The sequence below is a fragment of the Xiphias gladius genome, chromosome 23, assembly GCF_016859285.1.
Source record: "Xiphias gladius isolate SHS-SW01 ecotype Sanya breed wild chromosome 23, ASM1685928v1, whole genome shotgun sequence".
Taxonomy (NCBI): Eukaryota; Metazoa; Chordata; class Actinopteri; order Istiophoriformes; family Xiphiidae; genus Xiphias; species Xiphias gladius.
Window position 1 is genome coordinate 13136700 of NC_053422.1, and position 17904 is coordinate 13154603.

General features: G+C 39.7%; 1 protein-coding gene across 6 annotated transcripts; it reads right to left on the minus strand.

Annotated features, from left to right (window-relative positions):
• Positions 1 to 2568: 2568 nt before the first annotated feature.
• nxf1a (nuclear RNA export factor 1a) lies at positions 2569 to 15745 on the minus strand. Of its 6 annotated transcripts, none has more exons than XM_040119713.1 (22): positions 15320 to 15745; positions 13440 to 13499; positions 12679 to 12889; positions 11640 to 11829; positions 11465 to 11548; positions 10946 to 11050; positions 10599 to 10679; positions 10038 to 10107; positions 9687 to 9775; positions 9418 to 9525; positions 9192 to 9301; positions 6649 to 6685; positions 6064 to 6132; positions 5791 to 5846; positions 5482 to 5589; positions 5218 to 5276; positions 4479 to 4594; positions 4340 to 4382; positions 4159 to 4237; positions 3190 to 3372; positions 3033 to 3093; positions 2569 to 2941 (listed from the first exon to the last, which is right to left on the minus strand). In XM_040119713.1, exons 1-22 carry the CDS (start codon positions 15384 to 15386, stop codon positions 2903 to 2905), a joined length of 2025 nt encoding a protein of 674 aa, XP_039975647.1. In that variant the 5' UTR covers positions 15387 to 15745; the 3' UTR covers positions 2569 to 2902. The 6 variants fall into 6 exon arrangements, with proteins under 6 accessions (XP_039975647.1, XP_039975653.1, XP_039975649.1 ...); XM_040119719.1 differs by having other exon boundaries at positions 15629 to 15741; XM_040119715.1 differs by lacking the exon at positions 15320 to 15745 and adding an exon at positions 14442 to 14726.
• Positions 15746 to 17904: the final 2159 nt, after the last annotated feature.

The window sequence follows — 17904 nt, forward strand, 5'->3', positions numbered from 1 at the left end:
GGATGAATAATAATACTAATAAAATTAAATGTAATAATAGTAATGATAATCGTAATAATTGAACAGTGGGTGTTGAGCAGGATCATGGGGGCAGTAGGTGGTGTGCAGTCACAGATCCAGACTGCAGCCCCAGGGGCAGAAATACCTGCAGAAAGCGACAGGAGGAGAGAGGAGAGATGAGAAAGCACAAAACTATGGTAGAGAGAAGAGGTCAAGTTAGTAACAAGCACTGATGGGAAATGAATGCGTACAGATGGAGAGGAATAGGAGGAGAGAGGAGCTCGGTGCATCATAGGAAGTCCCCTGGCAGTCTAGGCCTATAGCAGCATAACGAGGGGGTGGTTCAAGCCAAGCCTGAGCCAGCCCTAACTAAGAGCTTTATCAAAAAGATGGGTTTTAAGCCTACTCTTGAATGTGGAGAGGGTGTCTACCTCCCAGACCCAAACTGGAAGATGGTTACACAGTAGAGGAGCCTGATTACTGAAGGCTCTGCTGCAGCATTCTGGATCAGCTGGAGAGTATTTAAAGATTTGTTGGGACAGCCTGATAATAAGGAGTTGCAATAATCCGGCCTAAAAGTAACAAAAGCATGGACTAGTTTTTCTGCATCTTTTTGAGACAGGATGTGCCTGATTTTTGCAATGTTATGTGGGTGAAAAAAGGCAGTCCTTGAGGTTTGTTTTATGTGGGGGTTAAAGGTCATATCCTGATCAAAGATAACTACAAGATTCCTAACAGTGTTGGTGGAGGCCAGGGCAATGCCATCTAAAGTAACTATATCATTAGATAATGTTTTTTTATGAGGCGTTGGGGGCCAAGAACAATAACTTCAGTTTTGTATGAGTTTAACAGCAGAAAGTCTCTGGTCATCCAGGTCTTTATGTCCTTAAGGTCTGCTTGAAGTTTAGCTAACTGGTTTCATCGGGCTTCATTGACAAATATGGGTATCAACTGGGTATCATCTGCATAACAATGGAATTTTATGGAGTGTTTCCTAATAATATTGCCTAAAGGAAGCATATATAAGGTGAATATAACTGGTCCAAGCACAGAACCTTGTGGAACTCTGTGACTAACTTTTGAGTATGTGGAGGATTTATCGTTAACGTGCACAAACTGAAATCGAACTGACAAACAGGACTTAAACCAGTTTAGAGCAGTTCCTTTAATGCCAATTAAATGTTCCAGTCTATGTAATAGGATATGATGGACAATGGTATTACATGCAGCAATAGGATCTAACAAGACAAGTAGAGACAAAAGTCCTTTGTCCTATGCAATCATAGGGTCATTTGTTACTTTCACCAGTGCTGTCTGTCTAAACTCTGACTGAAAATCCTCAAACTATTATGTAAAAAGTCACACAACTGGTCGGTGACAGCTTTTTCAAGGATCTTAGCGAGAAAGGGAAGGTTAAATATGGGTCTACAGTATAGTTGGCTAAAACATCTGGATCAAGAGTATGCTTTTTAAGAATAGGTTTAATTACAGCTGTTTTGAAGGAGTTTAAAGGAGTGATGCATAGCCTGTCAATAAAGACATCTTGGTTATATCTAGTAAAGAAGTGCTAACTAAGTGTAAAACTTCCTTAAGTAACCTAGTTGGGATGGGTTAAACAGAGAAGTTGATGGTCTAGATGAAGACATTGTTGAAGTTAGTTGGCGAAGGTCGATGGGAGAAAAACTGTCAAAGTGTATATCAGGTTCTACAGCTGTTTTCTATGGTTCCTGAGTTTGAAGATAAATCAACACCGGTTGAGGGCAGGAGGTGGTGATTCCAATAGTTAGTATTTTATCATTAAAGGACCTCATGAAATCATCACTGCTGAGAGCTATAGGAATACATGGATCAATGGAGCTATAACTCTATCAGCCTGCCTACAGTGCTGAAAAGAAACCTAGGGTTGTTTTTATTTTCCTCTATTAAAATCCTAACTCAGGGTCCAGTTACTGGCTTAAGGATAACTACTTAGAACCTTATAACTAAATGCTTCAGGTTTAAAAAAAAAAAAAAAAAAAAAAAAAAATCATGTCCATGTACAAGCCTGGAAAGATAATGACAAAAACCCAACTATGGAACCATTATCCCATAGCTGTGTTTAAACCTGTTTAACCTGTTTTTTTTATCTGCTGTTATAATTATTTTTATAAAGTAAATAATGTAACGTTCAAAATCACCACCTAATAATTAGAATAGACTCCCTCTATTTCTCATCATTTTAGCAACTGGAATGGATACTTTGGTTCCAGGTCTCTGCATCAGAATTTTTATTTCTTTATGTTTTGGGCAATATCAAATTTTTAATGTAACAACTATGTTTTTACAGCCATAATTATGTCCACTTACTAGCATTTTCTTTTGAAGAGTTTGCTCAGCTGTCATGAAGACAAGTACCTAACTACATAAATTGATGTAGACTGTGAGAGGTGGTTGAGAGCTCCAGAAAATGCCAGTGACTGGACCTTGAGTTAGGATTTTTTTTTTAAGTATTTAGTATTTACCAAGTTTATGAATAAACTTTCACACTCAATATTTTGTTCTTATTGTGACTGAAGTGAAATGTATCAGTTGTGTGACAAAATATTTTTATTGTTAAAACACAATACAACAAATTAAGATGAACAAAGTTAGCCATCTGTCTTTATTCCTATGAAAACATGTAGTGATTTCTATACAAATGATCCGAAACTATGGTAACGATGACAACCAAAGACTGTACCATAACATCAGTCTTACTGTGAAACTGTTGACATTTAGCTGCTAAAACAAAACAATAACTAAAGTAAAATAAACTTGATCTACATCATTTTTAATAAAACAAAAAGTCAACAGTAAAGGATAAAACAAAAGCCATAAATAAAATTACTTCAGATTTTATTTCACAGAAGCATGATTTAATTCTTCATTTTATGAACGCAACATCAGGGATCTGGCCTTCCGTCTGGAAAGAGAAAAAAAGCATTTTAGAGCCTTGCTATGAAAATGATAACACCTGTATGGAAATTAAAATGAATCAATTTAAGCCATGTTACCTTTAACTGAGTGAAGATTTGTGCTGCTCTGTTGAAGTCCCACTCATTGTCTTGCAGACACCTGTGACGGAGAACGAGTGTTTAGTTGTATTAAATTAAGTGAATAAATGATGTCATGCAACATTGCCAACGCTAAATGCACAAAAACAAGACATACTTCTGGGACCATTCCAGGTTCATGCCAGACTTCTGTGAGAAGGCAGTAAGCATCTCCTGCTGCGGTGCGGTGAGGGTGGGGACAGGGCTGGAAGATGGAGTCGGGGCGGGAGCCACAAAGGCACGCCGGATCTCCTCTGTTGTTGCCATTCGGATGAAAAGCTGGTCGTTCACTATGCACAAACTGTGGCACAGGAGAAACACAGACAGACAATGAAGTTTGAATATTTCAGGTATTTCAGGAGGTGGTGGACTTCCACCTCTTGACATATTTCACAATTTACCATTAGGTTCACCAGCCACGTACACTCAATTGTCAGGTTCTTAGGCTCACCTAGCTAAAGACAATGAAATATATATGTTCAATATTCAGTTTTTATTGAACCTTTTGGTCACTATGTTATTCAAAAAACAGATTCAAAATACTTAAGTTCAATTAATTTTAACTTTGGTTAGACCTCTACTGCTCAGGAAAGAATCTGGGTGCCTGGATGTTTTAGAAAATCATTTAAGACTACCAGAAACTGATTTTAGGACTAACTGTGGAAAAAATTCAGCACAATGAATTATAGCTGGCGGTAGTTATGAAACTAAAAATCTGGCGCATCGGGTGGCTTAGTGGTTCAGACACATATCAGATAACCATTCCCTGTGAAACCCCCCCATTTCTGCCTTTCCCTGTTTATATCTATATTGTAAACTCTCCAATAAAAGCAAAATGCAAAAATAAATAAACAAATGAATGATTGGATAAATAAATAAATAACCCTAAATTGTTATGAAGTCAGTGTTTTTTGCACACAAAGCTTTGTATTCATTGCTGTTAAAGCAGACAAGACAGGGGTGTCATTTTCTTGATGATCCACAACGGTTGTTACTATGTTTGTACTGTGAAACACCCACTTTCACAGGGAAAAACAAGATGGACAACAGGTGATGACGGAAACCACTGGGAGGTTGGTGAACTTACCCAGAACCCCCCGCTGGGACTGTGATGAAAACTCGAGAGAAGGCCATGGTGGAGTCTCGGGATTTACCATCAACAGCAACTGAAGAACAGACACGACACAAATTAGTTACAAGATCAACACCACTTACTTTTGCATTGGATGAGAACCACATTTAAAAATCACGAGGAGCAAGCAACTCACCTTCTTTGAAAACTCCACTCACTGTGAATGACAGTAGTGTGTTCTGTAAACAGAACACATTTTGGAGAATTAATACAGAGAAATGATTCACGGTGAGGCTAATGACAAGTGCCGGCCAACAGAAAAAACATGAACTCACTGTGTAAGTGTTTACGTCAACAGTAAAGGAGGCGATGTTGTGCTGAGTTTTGGGCAGCTCGTTGAGGAAAGCCACCACGTTCAGTCGGGTGTGCTTCAGCAGTCGAAATCTCATTGCTACAGGAGGTGAGATTCAGAGAAGGAAAACGTCAAATCACAAAATATTCAGTCTCAACAATTCAGAATCCCCGACAAGTCAACAGCCCAATGGGTAATGTGCCAAAGTCCCATCAATGAAAATGAGGCTGTCACTGCTAGGTAGTTGCTGGGATACAGCCCCTGTAGACCTGACAAGTAATCCCCACCTATTCACTGAGTTGCACATGTCAGTTTGTTTCTTTCTTGCTTTTTCCCTCCCTGGATGGTGGATTGCGTGACCGTGTACATATGTATAGTGTGTGTGTGTGTATGTGTATAAAATAATGTTTAACCCCATATTAGAATGTTTAATTGGTATTATTCGATATTATCCCTGTGTAGATTATAGTAATGATATTTTACTAAATCCTGTACTTTGTTTCTTTATCATTTCTGTTCATTGCAGACCGCTGATAGTACTACCCATTCCACGATCAGTAAAAGATGTTAACTGCATCAGATGCCTCGATCTGAGTTATTTCCATTCAACATAGGGGCCCTTAGGTCTCCAACCTACTTTCTAACTGGAGTAATATCTGAAAGTTTACTCATCCAGTCTAATTAATATCCAGGAGTTGACCCCCCACGAATGGTAAACTCACTAGAGTCTTTGATCCTTTTCAGGTTTCGACTGTCTTTGTGATACTCTCCCAGACTGCTCCTAAACACCAGTGGAGAGAGACAGATAGAATCAATGTGAATACAGCTGAGACTCAGATAGGGAGGTGTCAGGAGTGGGATCAGTGATAAATGAATGACTAAATAAAATTCTAACAGTGGAAAAACTGAAAAACAATACATCCCATTCCTTCATGTTTAATCAGTAACATGTATGCAGAAGTGTGTGTCTTTGAGTGTATTCTTACCTGGAGGGGTTCTGGGTGGAGTAAGGTGTTGTAAGGGATAACGATGCTCCATCATGGTAAGCATCCAGAAGCGGTTGTCTGTCCCCAGAGTCATATATACTGTAGTACCTGCAACACAGTCACATATAACAGTCAGTTGTTTCTGTGTTGTTCTGTGATTCTCTCTTGCCCACAAACCTTTTCCTGGAAATGAAGTTGTACAAAAAGCAGTACTGGTTAACAAGCCACTAGCTGGGTCACATCACCAGTGCATTAACCCTGGAATACAGGCCCCCTCAGCTGACTATTAATAAAAAGGTAGAAACTCACTGTTGCAAGAAGCGAAGGATGAGAGCCTTGATTTCATCGGAGCCATAACAGCTGCCCTGGATTGTCAAATGGAAAAACATTTGTTAGGCACATAAAGGAGACAACAGTTGTCGAGACTTCCATGTGAGGGAGAGCAATGCAGCTTTAACTTACACTTCTGAAATTAACTACTAACAAATATAACACATTTGAGAAGCTATACTGAGTGTCACGTGTACCAGAAGACATCAGTGAATAAAAATATATAATTGATCAAATGATAAAATAAATAACCTTGCACGGAGGGATAGTGGTAGGCGTTTCCACATCAAATCCAATGGGTGGGGGGAGGTCATGACCATCCTGAAAAGGAAAGCACACGGGAAGGGAGGTACAAAAGGAGAGAAATTACAAATAGTGGACCCCTTTGCCACTATTTATTCAATTCTTTATAGATGTCATAGTATTGAGCTACTGCTACTACTCACGAACCTTCAAAATTTTGTTAAAAAAAAAAAAAAAAGTAATTGTCTAAATAAAAACTGTATAATACATTGATATTATAATCAATATCGATGAAAATATACAACAATAAGCACATCAACACTATAATCAGGTTTATGTTTTTGTATGCACATGATTGTACCTATTGGGCCACAAAACCTACAGCTGTTATGACTTTTGCAATATTGGCTAAATACATGAAATTGGTGGAATGTTATCTAATCTTTAAACAAACAAACAAACAAACAAAAAACCCCCATGGTTTTTCCATTATGCACTTATATTCAGTGTGGTTCGATTGCAACCAATGTAATGTATCATTAAAGAAAGGAGGCCAATGGCAAAAGACGAAGTGAGACAAATGTCTGGACTTACCAGTTTGAGAAGCCGGGGAAACCTCTGCCGCACAGCACTGGTACAGGAACAAAAATCAAGAGCAGGAAAGTTATCATCACCAACCACCTCTCACACACACACACATACACACACACACACATACACACAGAGATAAATCATGTTAAGTACTTTAACACCAATGTCAGTCACACTTTTTGACCCACTTATGTCATTTTGTGCCTTTCATTTTAAGCATTTACGCTGTAAAGAACATTTGGGAGAACACATTCATGTAGAGATACATGAAAATACTGTAACTACAACCAGTGTCTCAAGGGATTTATTCTTCTTTGTATGCAAGTAAATCCACAAATGGACTATCATACACGCTCTCATCCTCCCTTCAGTTTCATGCTGTGCTCTTTGACAATTCTCCCACCCCAAGGTGTACTTACCTGCAGGTATACTCACCCTCTCCCCCAATATGGAGATATACACAGATCTGACATGGGGAGGCAACACAAGCACACTTTTGTAGGAGCACACACATACAAACATGCAGAGACCCACGATCTACAAGGCTGCGCTGGAAACCAGCAAACACATCCATTTTTAATTAGTAAAAGAAATAGGTTATGCATTGTTGGGAGAGAGGTGGCCGCCTGTCTCGTGTTAACCCCCGCCCCCCCAAAAAAATCTGGACAAGATGGATCTATGTCACCAAAAATCAAAACAGGGTCTCGGTAAAAAATATAAAGTAAAATGCACAGTAGTCTAAAATTCAGAAAAGGTGCCAATCGCTATTCATCATGTGAGTGAGTTTGTCAGTGTTTGCACCCATGATTATCAGCAAAGAAAGACAACCTGAGAACAGCTGAACAAAAAGGACACCTGGCCTCGAACTGAGCTGGACCCAGCAGTCCCACCACTCATCCTATAGCCTTCCCCTGCTGCACAAACATAGCAGTTATCAGTATCTTACAGTAACTGGACTTCGTGCTGTAGGCATTTGATTTTCTAGCCTAATTTGGACCCCAAACCTGTGGTTATAGAGGGACTGGGATATCATTAAGTATTCAACTAGAGTGATAATTCTATACTCTGCTCTCTCTGCTTAATATTTGACCTTATTGTACTGGTCACAGCCATCAGAAAGTGTTTACTTTTTTTTTTTTTTTTTCATTTGACGTATTTCGGGCAAAACTGAACTTCATTTTCCAGTTCAGAACATATCTCCCCTCAGAAGTTAGTTATGGGTATTTGCCAAACTCTCCACTTCATTCACTGAACAGCAGAGGCCTGTTTTAGGCCAAAGAGAACCAAGAGAAGAGAGAGACTGCCTTTTCTCTTTGGCTCAACAATGGTCATTGATAATGGCACGTATCCCCTTCTGCCTCAGCCCAACGGCTTGTCCTGTGGAGTCCCATCTTCTCAATTTCTTCTTGTCGGGTTCTTAGTGAGTCAGAGCTCACGGGGACTAAGGCTGAGTAATCGTGACTGTGCCTGCCTTAGGTTGTCCCAGGGTTTCCAGGTGGGATCTTACCCGTCATGGGCTATCCAGCCTTCCATACTCGCCTGATACAGGGGGCCGAGTGGGCAAGGGTGATATGAGGGGATGGGAATGATTGGCTGTGGATTTTCTTTGTTTCATCCAAACATTTGTCAAGACAACTGTGGATTGCCCCCTGTCCAATAGACAACCTACTCTGTTATACAGTACTGCTCAAAAGATTGTTTTGGATTCATATTTTTGAAAGCAGTTCACAGTAGATTGTGTTAGAGGACTGTCATACCGGATGTCTTCTCTATAAAAAAGTGCTTCTTCTCAGAGTTATATCTCAGCAGCAGTGTGATAGCGTTTTACAGCAGTTTATGGGATAACTAACCAGGAAGTCAGCAGAGGAGTGCTGGGTACAGCATCACTGAGAACCATAAAAGAGACCAAAGCATGAAAGGATGTCCCATAAAAAGGTGAAAAACTGGCAGAGAGAACCTAGCCGTTCAAACTGTGGAGAGTTTAAGCAAGCTGAAAAGAAAACAATGTGGAACTGCATCGTGGTTAGATGGTCCTCTCAGCAAATTTTAGGATTAAGAAATGTTTAGTTTGCAGTGTGAAAAGGAAGTATTAATCATCAAGTGGGAAGAAACATGTAAAACAAAACCAAAAAGAAGAATAATTTAAACTACTTGCAAATGAATTTGTGTGTTTATTTTCTCCCTCTCACACACACACACACACACACACACACACACACACACACACACACACACACACACACACACACACACACACACACACACAAAACAAAAAAGACACAGTATACACAAATACAGGGAGTTGCTGGTGAATGTCAGCTGGCTCTGCTTGTTCCTAAAGTTCATCCTTGACTGTTGGGGAAATGGTTTCGGTTATCGTTCAGGTATCTTACACACACAAACACACAGGCTTGTTTGATCTTCTTTAGCAGCAGACTGCTGCTTACTCGTTATACTAGGACACCCCTAGTCGCACACAAACAGACACACCACTGTGCCCCCTCCCTAAAAGCTTCTCCCTTAACCCCCTAAAACTGCTGACTGACCTGATGTATGAGGCCTGATCCTTGAAGTAGAGAGACAGAGGGTTCCTGTTCAGCCACAGCTCGACCAGCTTCAGGCCTTTCATCTTGTCCAGCTCTCGGTCTGACTTCAGCTGGAGGACCCGACAGAAGCAAAACAAGATGGTGTGAGGGGAGGATTTAAAAAAAAAAAAAAAAAAAAAAAATTTGTCTGGTTTTTATTGTAGATCAACACAGCAGTCAGTCTCACCTCATTGTGGGAAAGGTTGAGGGTCTTTAAATTAGGCACCTTGGTAATCAATTCAGCAACCTCATCCAGTTTGTGAATACGGTTGTTGCTCAGGTTCAAGCAAGCCAGCTGGCAACAGTCAGAGGAGATAAGTGTAAGAACATTCAGTTTGACCCGTCACTTAATTAGGAAACAGCCTGGGTGTGCACCTACATTATGACAACAGCAAATTGTGTGTCTCTTATTTTTCAAGCAAATAATATTAAAAATATCCATTATATTAATGTTACCTCTGGAATGTTTTCTTCAATGATCCTGATGACAGCTTCCATGTGCGTCTTCCGATTCAAGGTGACTTCAATTTTGTGGGACACCAGGTCTGTCACATAAAATAAAATTAGCAATCTAAATACTCAACAAATACTCCAAAAAAAATATAAAAATAAAAAAAATATAAAAATAACTATTATTATTATTATTATTATTATTATTATTATATAAAGCTCTACAGGATTCACTTCCTTCACCAGATTTTATGTACCATCTATTGAATCCTCAATGTAAAATAATACTGCAGTGGCCATTAACATAGAACATACAAAGGCTAGATACCTGAGAGAGAGATGAGAGAGTAAAATTACCTGGGTCTGTTCGGATGTTGTTTAAGTCAAGTGCTTGCTGGGAACCATCAAAACGTTTTGCCATGCATTGCTGTGAAAGATAACACAACAGCCAACATGAGAAGCTAGTTCTGAACATCAAAAAAATTATAAAAACAAAGAGAAACTTCCTCCCGGTTATTTTAATGAGGTTAAAAAAGGCAGAAGGAAAAGGGAATCAAATTTTAAAAAAGAAGACATTGTATCTTACAACTGAATTCCCAAAAAAATCTGTTCCCAAGAAATCCCCTCTCCACTTTTGTCCAATCAAATGCAAAGCCAACAATACCATGATTACTTAAGTAAATGCTAATTAACTTGATGGACCTCACAGCAAAAATCAAACATCACTTCTCAGTCAGCATGTTTTTCTTAGTTATGTTGATCTACTTTTTAGTTCAAGTATTACTAACTCTCATCACAGACACTAAATGAAATTTTAACTAACAGTATTTGTGAGACTTTAATCATCATCTCAAAATGCTGCTACTGTCACAGCCCCATTCAGACCGTTCGGATAGTTTATTACTTTCTCCAGCTCACCTTCAGGTGCTCCAAATGTTCAGACTTCAGGTCAGAGAGGAGGAAGGATGGTGGAGCGCTGGAGTTTACGTGCACCTCCACCTTCATAGAACAAACATCAGGTGCAAGAGAGAGATTAGTAAATACTGATAAACTACACACATGTTGAGTTTTAGATGAAGGGTGATTTATGGTTGTGTGGAAGTAGGTAGGATAAGAACTTAATAAAAGTGTAGCTATGATCTGCAAGCAGCAGGAAACAATTACCATAAACCCACAACAAATATGAAAAAAACTAATCATTAAGGACAATGGAGTTGGGAGATTTTCTGAAGCAAAAAGAGATTTCCATTATTACCCCAACATACCTTATAACCATCTGTGTCTGTGATCTTGTGAGAACATTTGCGTAAAGCATTGGCAGCAGAGGAATCATCCACGTAAAAATGGGCCCTGTCATGGTCAACATGGAACTGGAGGAATGGGGGAGAGAGAAACACATAATGAAGATGCATCCGTACAAGAGCGTTGTCCAAAAACAACCTCTTCCTTAAAGTATTCAGTTTATTTATTTGTCTAGATGGAAAGAATTATTATTTAAAAAAAAAAAAAAAAAAGGAGGCACAATAACTCCCACCATTTTTTTAGTCAACACTCATAGTGCTCATTATGCATTTAAAAGGTACTGTCCATGATGCAATCATAAATTAAAGCACATGACTGTAAGCTCTCTCATATTTTTTGACAGATCTTATCATTCACTCATTTCCTGATAGCGCATATTTTCATTTTTACTATATTGAGTACTATACAAAAGCATTTTCAAAATCTATTAGTTTGGTAATTTAAGTAAGCATTTACATAGATGAGACAGTGCTGAATCTCACCTGTACAGGTGTGAAGGGAACTGAACAGATGTTCTGAAGAGCTGTCAATAACCATTTCTTGTCATATTTTCTTCCGTGTGGTATCTGTGAAACAGATAAAAAAGGAAAATATCATATCTTTTAACAGGTTACAAGGTAACTTGACTGTCCTGTGGTGACTGTTAATAATACGCACTGTTACTTTGGACCAGCCTGACTGGCTTTTCCCTCCTCCACTGCTGCTTCCTCCACCTCGGTCTCCTCCTCTGAAGCCGCTGCCTCCTCCTCCTCCTCCTCCTCCTCTACCACCTCCTCCCCCTTTGCCTTGTCGTCTGTCTCTATCAAACCGTCCATCTCCTTTCCGAAATGGTCTTCCATAGGGGTTGCTAAAGAAGACAAAACAAGGACATATATTTAATCAATCCTCCTTTAGCCAGTTTCTGCCATGGGAACTCTTCCAGGAACCTTTGTGGGAACTCTGAAACTTAACCTGGGTTTCGGCATGATGAACCAGGGCCTAAATTAATTGACGCAGAGTTTCCTGTGGTGTTTCTAAATTTTATAATCACCTAACAAGTCCTAAGAGTAAAGCTTATTGTATTCTTGTGATTTTTTTATTTGGTACACACAGAGTAGAGTTCCTGTGACTCTTCAGCCCAGCAGCTATAAGTCACAATGCTGTATAGAGGGAAAAAAAAAAAAAAAAAATAGCACAGTAGACATATAACAGAGATGTGTAACAATAATGAGACTAATAATTATAATAATAGGACGAATGCAGGGGACACAGGGGACATTAAAACACTGCTTTACAGCTTCAAACAAGCTTAAATTACTAAACAGAGCTCAATTCACTTTTACAGTTTCAGTTTTGTTTGTTTTCCCTGAGGTACTTTCAGAGTGGGTAGACGACTACTTGAGGTTTTCATATTATAAAAAAGGTACAGTTCTAAGGATGAAAATGGTCAGTCTTGTCCTACTTTGTCTTCCTGTGACTGATTAAAGCATAGGAAAAAACTTTGAGCTCATTTCAAATTAAGACAAATATTTCATTTTAAGATTTTTATTCTTGCACTTAGATGAAAATATTTGAAAGTTTCTTTTGGCTTCTACACTTAATTCTCTAAGCCCCCTTTAAAAAGTGAGGATCTTGTTTTACAGCTCATCAATGAGTCCCACTACAAACAACACGATGACAGAGTTAAATTATCATCAATATTTTAAACAACACTTACAATCTGTGCTGGGAGCTATTGTCCTGAGAGCTGTCACTCATAGTTACATCTCCATCAGTATCTTCAAGCCTTGACCGTGGTCCAGGACCTCCAAAGCCACCTGGGTGGCTTCCCCGCTGGCGGTCTCTACGGGACCTATCATATGACCGACCCTTGTGGGAGCCTCTTCCTTTACGGTTGCGAAACTGTGGTGCGGTTCTGTCATCATGCTCTGAGAACAGATTCAGAAAATTAGTCCGTTTGACATAAATATCACACCACAAATGTAAATGATCAAATACAAAACATTAACTCCAGCCAAAGTTTTACAAGTCTGTCAGCAGCTAAAATGCAAGATGGGAGTTAAATATATCAAAATAATGCTCTATTTTGAGACACTGTTTTTAGCCACAATGTCTTTTATTGGTTGCAGTGTATAAACTGGAAAGAAACCTACACACCTTCAATGCTAATTTTTGAGAAACAGAATCGTTAAGGGATCTTAATGAAACCTACTTTTCTGTATAAGCATTACAAAATTGTTAACATATTACATTTTTAAAAAAGGCCCTCCATACTAAGACTAGGAACCAAACATGCTTCTAGACTTTGCCTTATTGACCTCTACAGTGACTGTATTCAGCGTATTCTGTTTTAAGACTATAACCCATAGTCTAGTATTGTAACAATAACAAAAATAGTAATAATTATGTACTGAGTAAATACTTATGTCTGTTAAGTGGCATAACTAGATCTCCAGGTTGTCCTATATATAATTTTACCTCCTACGACCATGAAACCTGTGCTTCGGACCTCTCTCCTCACTATAAAGTCCCCACGGTCTGAAGAAAAATAGTAAAAGTGGCAGAGAAAATGTAAAATTAATGCTGTAGTGAGCAGGGTTTCTTACCGTTGTAGTAATGCCCGCCATCCGCCATGTTTCTCGAATAGTGTTAGACCCCCAAAAAAACAAAAAAAAAAACAAATACAGACAACCCTGGGTGTAAAAAATATATATATCGTTTTCTCTCTTTCATGAAACACAGAGGCTTGGCTGTGGAAGAAACTCCGACATCCCAAGTGGATCAGAGGCAAAGACAAAGCCGACCGCGATCTGATCGCAGGGAGTGCTCTTTTACTAGCTGTTAGCCTTGCTAGCCTCTTCGACTAGCGCGTTGACGGGAAGACAAAGGAAGTACTACTTGTACAAAGTTTAATCTTCCGGGTCACGGAAATGGCGCGGGCAATTGAGGAAAAAAAATATTTGAGTCCCTTGTCGAAAAGTAAAACGTTGTAAAAATGAAACACAACACTGTATAAAAGTCCATTAAGGACTCATAGGACGTATAGCTGAACTTATAAAGAAGTTAGCGTTAGCCTCCCATTCGGCGGTTAAGGGGCACGTTAAGATACAATATTAACTCCACGGTCCACCGACACCACATTCACCCGCCACCCCACATCAGACAAGATGGACTTGAAGTTTCAGATTTGGGAAGTCTTACGATTGTGGTTTTTCATTTGGACCTGGTCTGGTGTCTACTAGATGGGGGAATAAAAACAGTGAAATCGCCCTATTTTGGGTTCCTCACAAATAGAATAAAGGTTTCACAAATCTGAAACTGTTTTACTCAGACTCTGGGTTAATCTAGTCCAGATTCGACAAGTCTAGAATTTTTAATTGTATTTTATTTTTAAATGTAGACCTGGCATGATATGGTTTTTATTGGAAACACTTAACTGCCGAATCGGAGGCTTCCTTGGGCGTGGTTAGCTAAACCTACCTGGAGGTTTTCGGTGCAATGGGTAATTATACAACCCACGACGAGGCATAACGTTTGGCTGTCTGACCACTTAATTCGTTACTGGCCTACAATAAATACACTAATGATCCTTAAAAGGCCAGCAGGCTGTATATGCTTCCACGGACACACGGTCGAAAGACGAGCAGCCGTCTTTACAGTGAGCCCACGGTTCGTCCGCCGGTCGCTATGGTGATAGAGAAGTGAAAATGTACCAACGCGAGGTCAACAGAGAGACAAAACAAAAACAAGACGACACAACAGATCACCTGCAAGCAATTTCGGCTGGGCTAATGCATTAACTATCCCCAAGAGGATTCAGAGAGTAGTTAGGTATCTCTAAAAAAAAAACCCCCGTAACATTAACGGAGCCCATTTTGTCTGTTTTCTTTTATATAAGTATATTTTGCTGATATGACTTACATACTTTTACACAAGTAAGGTTTTGAACGCGGGACTTTTTACTTGTAATAGATTTAACTTCCCAGAAGACATTTTAAGTAACTATGATCAAAATCCACGTGTCCTGCTGTCAGACTACCACTACAACATTTACAGACTGACAACGACACAGGCTCCAGTGTGGTGCCCGTCCTCGGGTCCGCACGTTTCCTCTCATCTGATACCTCTGACGAGCTCAATTTCGCACGAAAAGTGAATAACAGATACACACAGTCTGCCGCACATTTAAGCGGGCGCAATTTAAGATTTATTTATTTTAAAATATTTAACATTTGAACTATATTGTCCCCGTCAGACCTCTCCCTGTCAAAGCATGTTTTAGCAACCTAGCCTCAGCCATACCTGCGCAACCCCGGCAGAGGCTGGACAGCTGGATTTAACCCGTGGACCAAACTCACCGTTATTCAGCTCACGTGTCACCACTAGGTTGGGGTAGCTTGCCCGAAAGAAAGCCCCACGGTCCATCCAGAAAAACCTCTCCGAACTGAGCCCCCAGGGGAAACCGTCAGAAACTTACTGCGTCGCTTAAACGAAACATTCAAAACTAAAACGGCCAGATGCTGAATCGGTGCCGTTTGAGTGGAACTGTCTCACAGCTTCACCTCAAGTCAGGTGAGCAGTAGATTGGGGTTAGCTTTAGCCAGCTGTTAGCTCTATCGCGGCGGAGCTTCCCGCCAGACTCACAGACACTAACCGACAATATTTACCGATTAATTTCCTTTTCCGTAGTAATCTATGTTGTGATTCTACGTGGAGCACCTGCCTGTTGCTTGTAAAGTGGGACAGATTGCGTGTCTGTCAATCTGTCCAACTTGACTCATTTCCAGCACGAACGGCATCGGGGCGCCACCTGGTGGACAGTGTTCAACCAGGTGGACTGAAATGACTGGGGGCAGGAGGTACTGCATTTGTGCTCGATAAACTACACGCTCAAAATCAGTCTTACCTGAATGACAGTTCTTACTGTTTTGCTGAAAGTGTTTTAGAGAGGTGTTCATTAAATTTCACGGTCATCTGTAGTTTGTGGTGCTGGTGAATCGTGTTGCATTAGCGTTACACAATGTTTCTAATATTCAGTGCTGGAAAGTAATTCAAGTAGTTCAGTACAACTTTGAGGTACCTGTACTTTTCCTGACTATTTTTACTCCACTACATTTATTTGTAATGCTTTACTTTACAGGACCTCTATTTCCTAATGATTTCTTGAAAGTTTCCTGGAAAGGACAACGTAGTTTGGTAGTAATTACAGGAAAAATGAAGTTCTCAGACTGTTTAGTCAGTTCAGCTAGTTGCGTTGAGCTGATCACACTCTCTATCGCTCTATTTTACTTACAGTTGGTACCAGATTATTTTATGTGGTTCTTTGCTGGAATCGCCTTAGGAAATTATGTGGAAATGGAATTCATGGACCCGTAGAATAAAAGCATGGTCGATTTATTTGACAGATACAGCTACAAGTTACTTTTCAGATTAAGATTTTACATAACAACATGTGAGACTGTAAAATACAGCGCATTGTTATGGATTAAACCAGTGGTTCCCAACCTTTTTTTGTGACCCCTTACAAAAAAAAATTGAGAAAGTAGTGACTATAATTATAATTAAAATCCAGAGTAATAATATCAAAATCAATAACATCTGTTTTTCCAATATATTTTCATCTGTGTTTTAAAGTCTCTTGTTCTAGGCATGATTAGTCTTTTTAAGTCAGCCTAATTTATAAGAGGTAGAACATGAGGCTGTTCAACCATATGTGTGTGTTTGTGATTCTTTATGAGTTTCCTTTGTTGCTATAAACAAATGAGCTTATCAGGTGTGGCAACACACAAAAAAACAAACAAACAAAAAAACCGTAATCAGCATTATGGTAAGAAGGCATCTGAAAGAGAAAGAACATACATCTTTGGATTTTTGGTTCTTCACAAATGATAAAAAATTGAAATAAAATGGAGAAAAAGTCTTGTGAAGCAATTCTTTGAGTCTGTAGCAACAACACTGTCTCCAAGGTTACAGTATGTACATGCCAGATGTACCACATCACATTGCTATGGAGTTTAGCTGCTTCTTCTTTAGAGCCCGTGGGGACAAATTTTCCATAAACAAATTCTCCTCTGTTTTCTCTTCCAGTGAATAAAATGAGGCAACAGTCCAAAGTGTAACAGCACCCACTTTGTCCACCTGACCCTGACTTTGAGTGTCATTTAAGGGGTGTCTCAACCACAACCCCTCCGTCTGCTTCATGTAACCCTAATTTCCTCTCCACCACTGCCCTCTTGCTGCCAGGAGACCACACTGATGGCCTGGCTCAGAGAAGTGATGAGGGAGGTGAGGCCGATGAGGTAACCGTCCTCCCTGCTCCCCTCGGCCCACGGGACGTTGTGTGTGAGCTTGCTGGTGTCGGGCACGGGGGTGGTCTTCCCAAAGTCTATCATCCACACGCTGGCCTTGCTGCTTTGGTCGTGGACAAAGAGAAGCGAGCTGCCAATCACCTGATCAGATCAAACATATAGATACGTGCTGATTCATTACGGAGCAAGAATGAATTTGAATGAAGTGAAAATAAACTGGATCAGCGCAAAGACCTCTTGGTTCAATATGGCTTAATGCATTCTTTACGGGTCCATCTTTTATCACATTAGCTGATATTTCAAATCCACACTCTTCATGTCAGCTAGAATTGTTTGAAGCAGCATTTAACAAAAAAAGGGGAAGATTCGTCTCTCTAAACCAACCTCATGGCTTCTGAAAAATGGTGAATTCATCAGTGCATCTCTCAGGGACAGGAGTCTGGAGTGGTATGCTTTCTGAGAGCAGAGATGGAAAGACGGAAGAGACTGAAACGGTTTAGTCGCAACAAGTGGTGTTAACATAGGATAACATAGGGAAGAAAACTAAGGGAATGACAAAATTGTTTAGATTTCCATGTCTTATCAGGTTTTGTTTCACATTTAAAACATTTATATATGATAAATAATACTTTCAT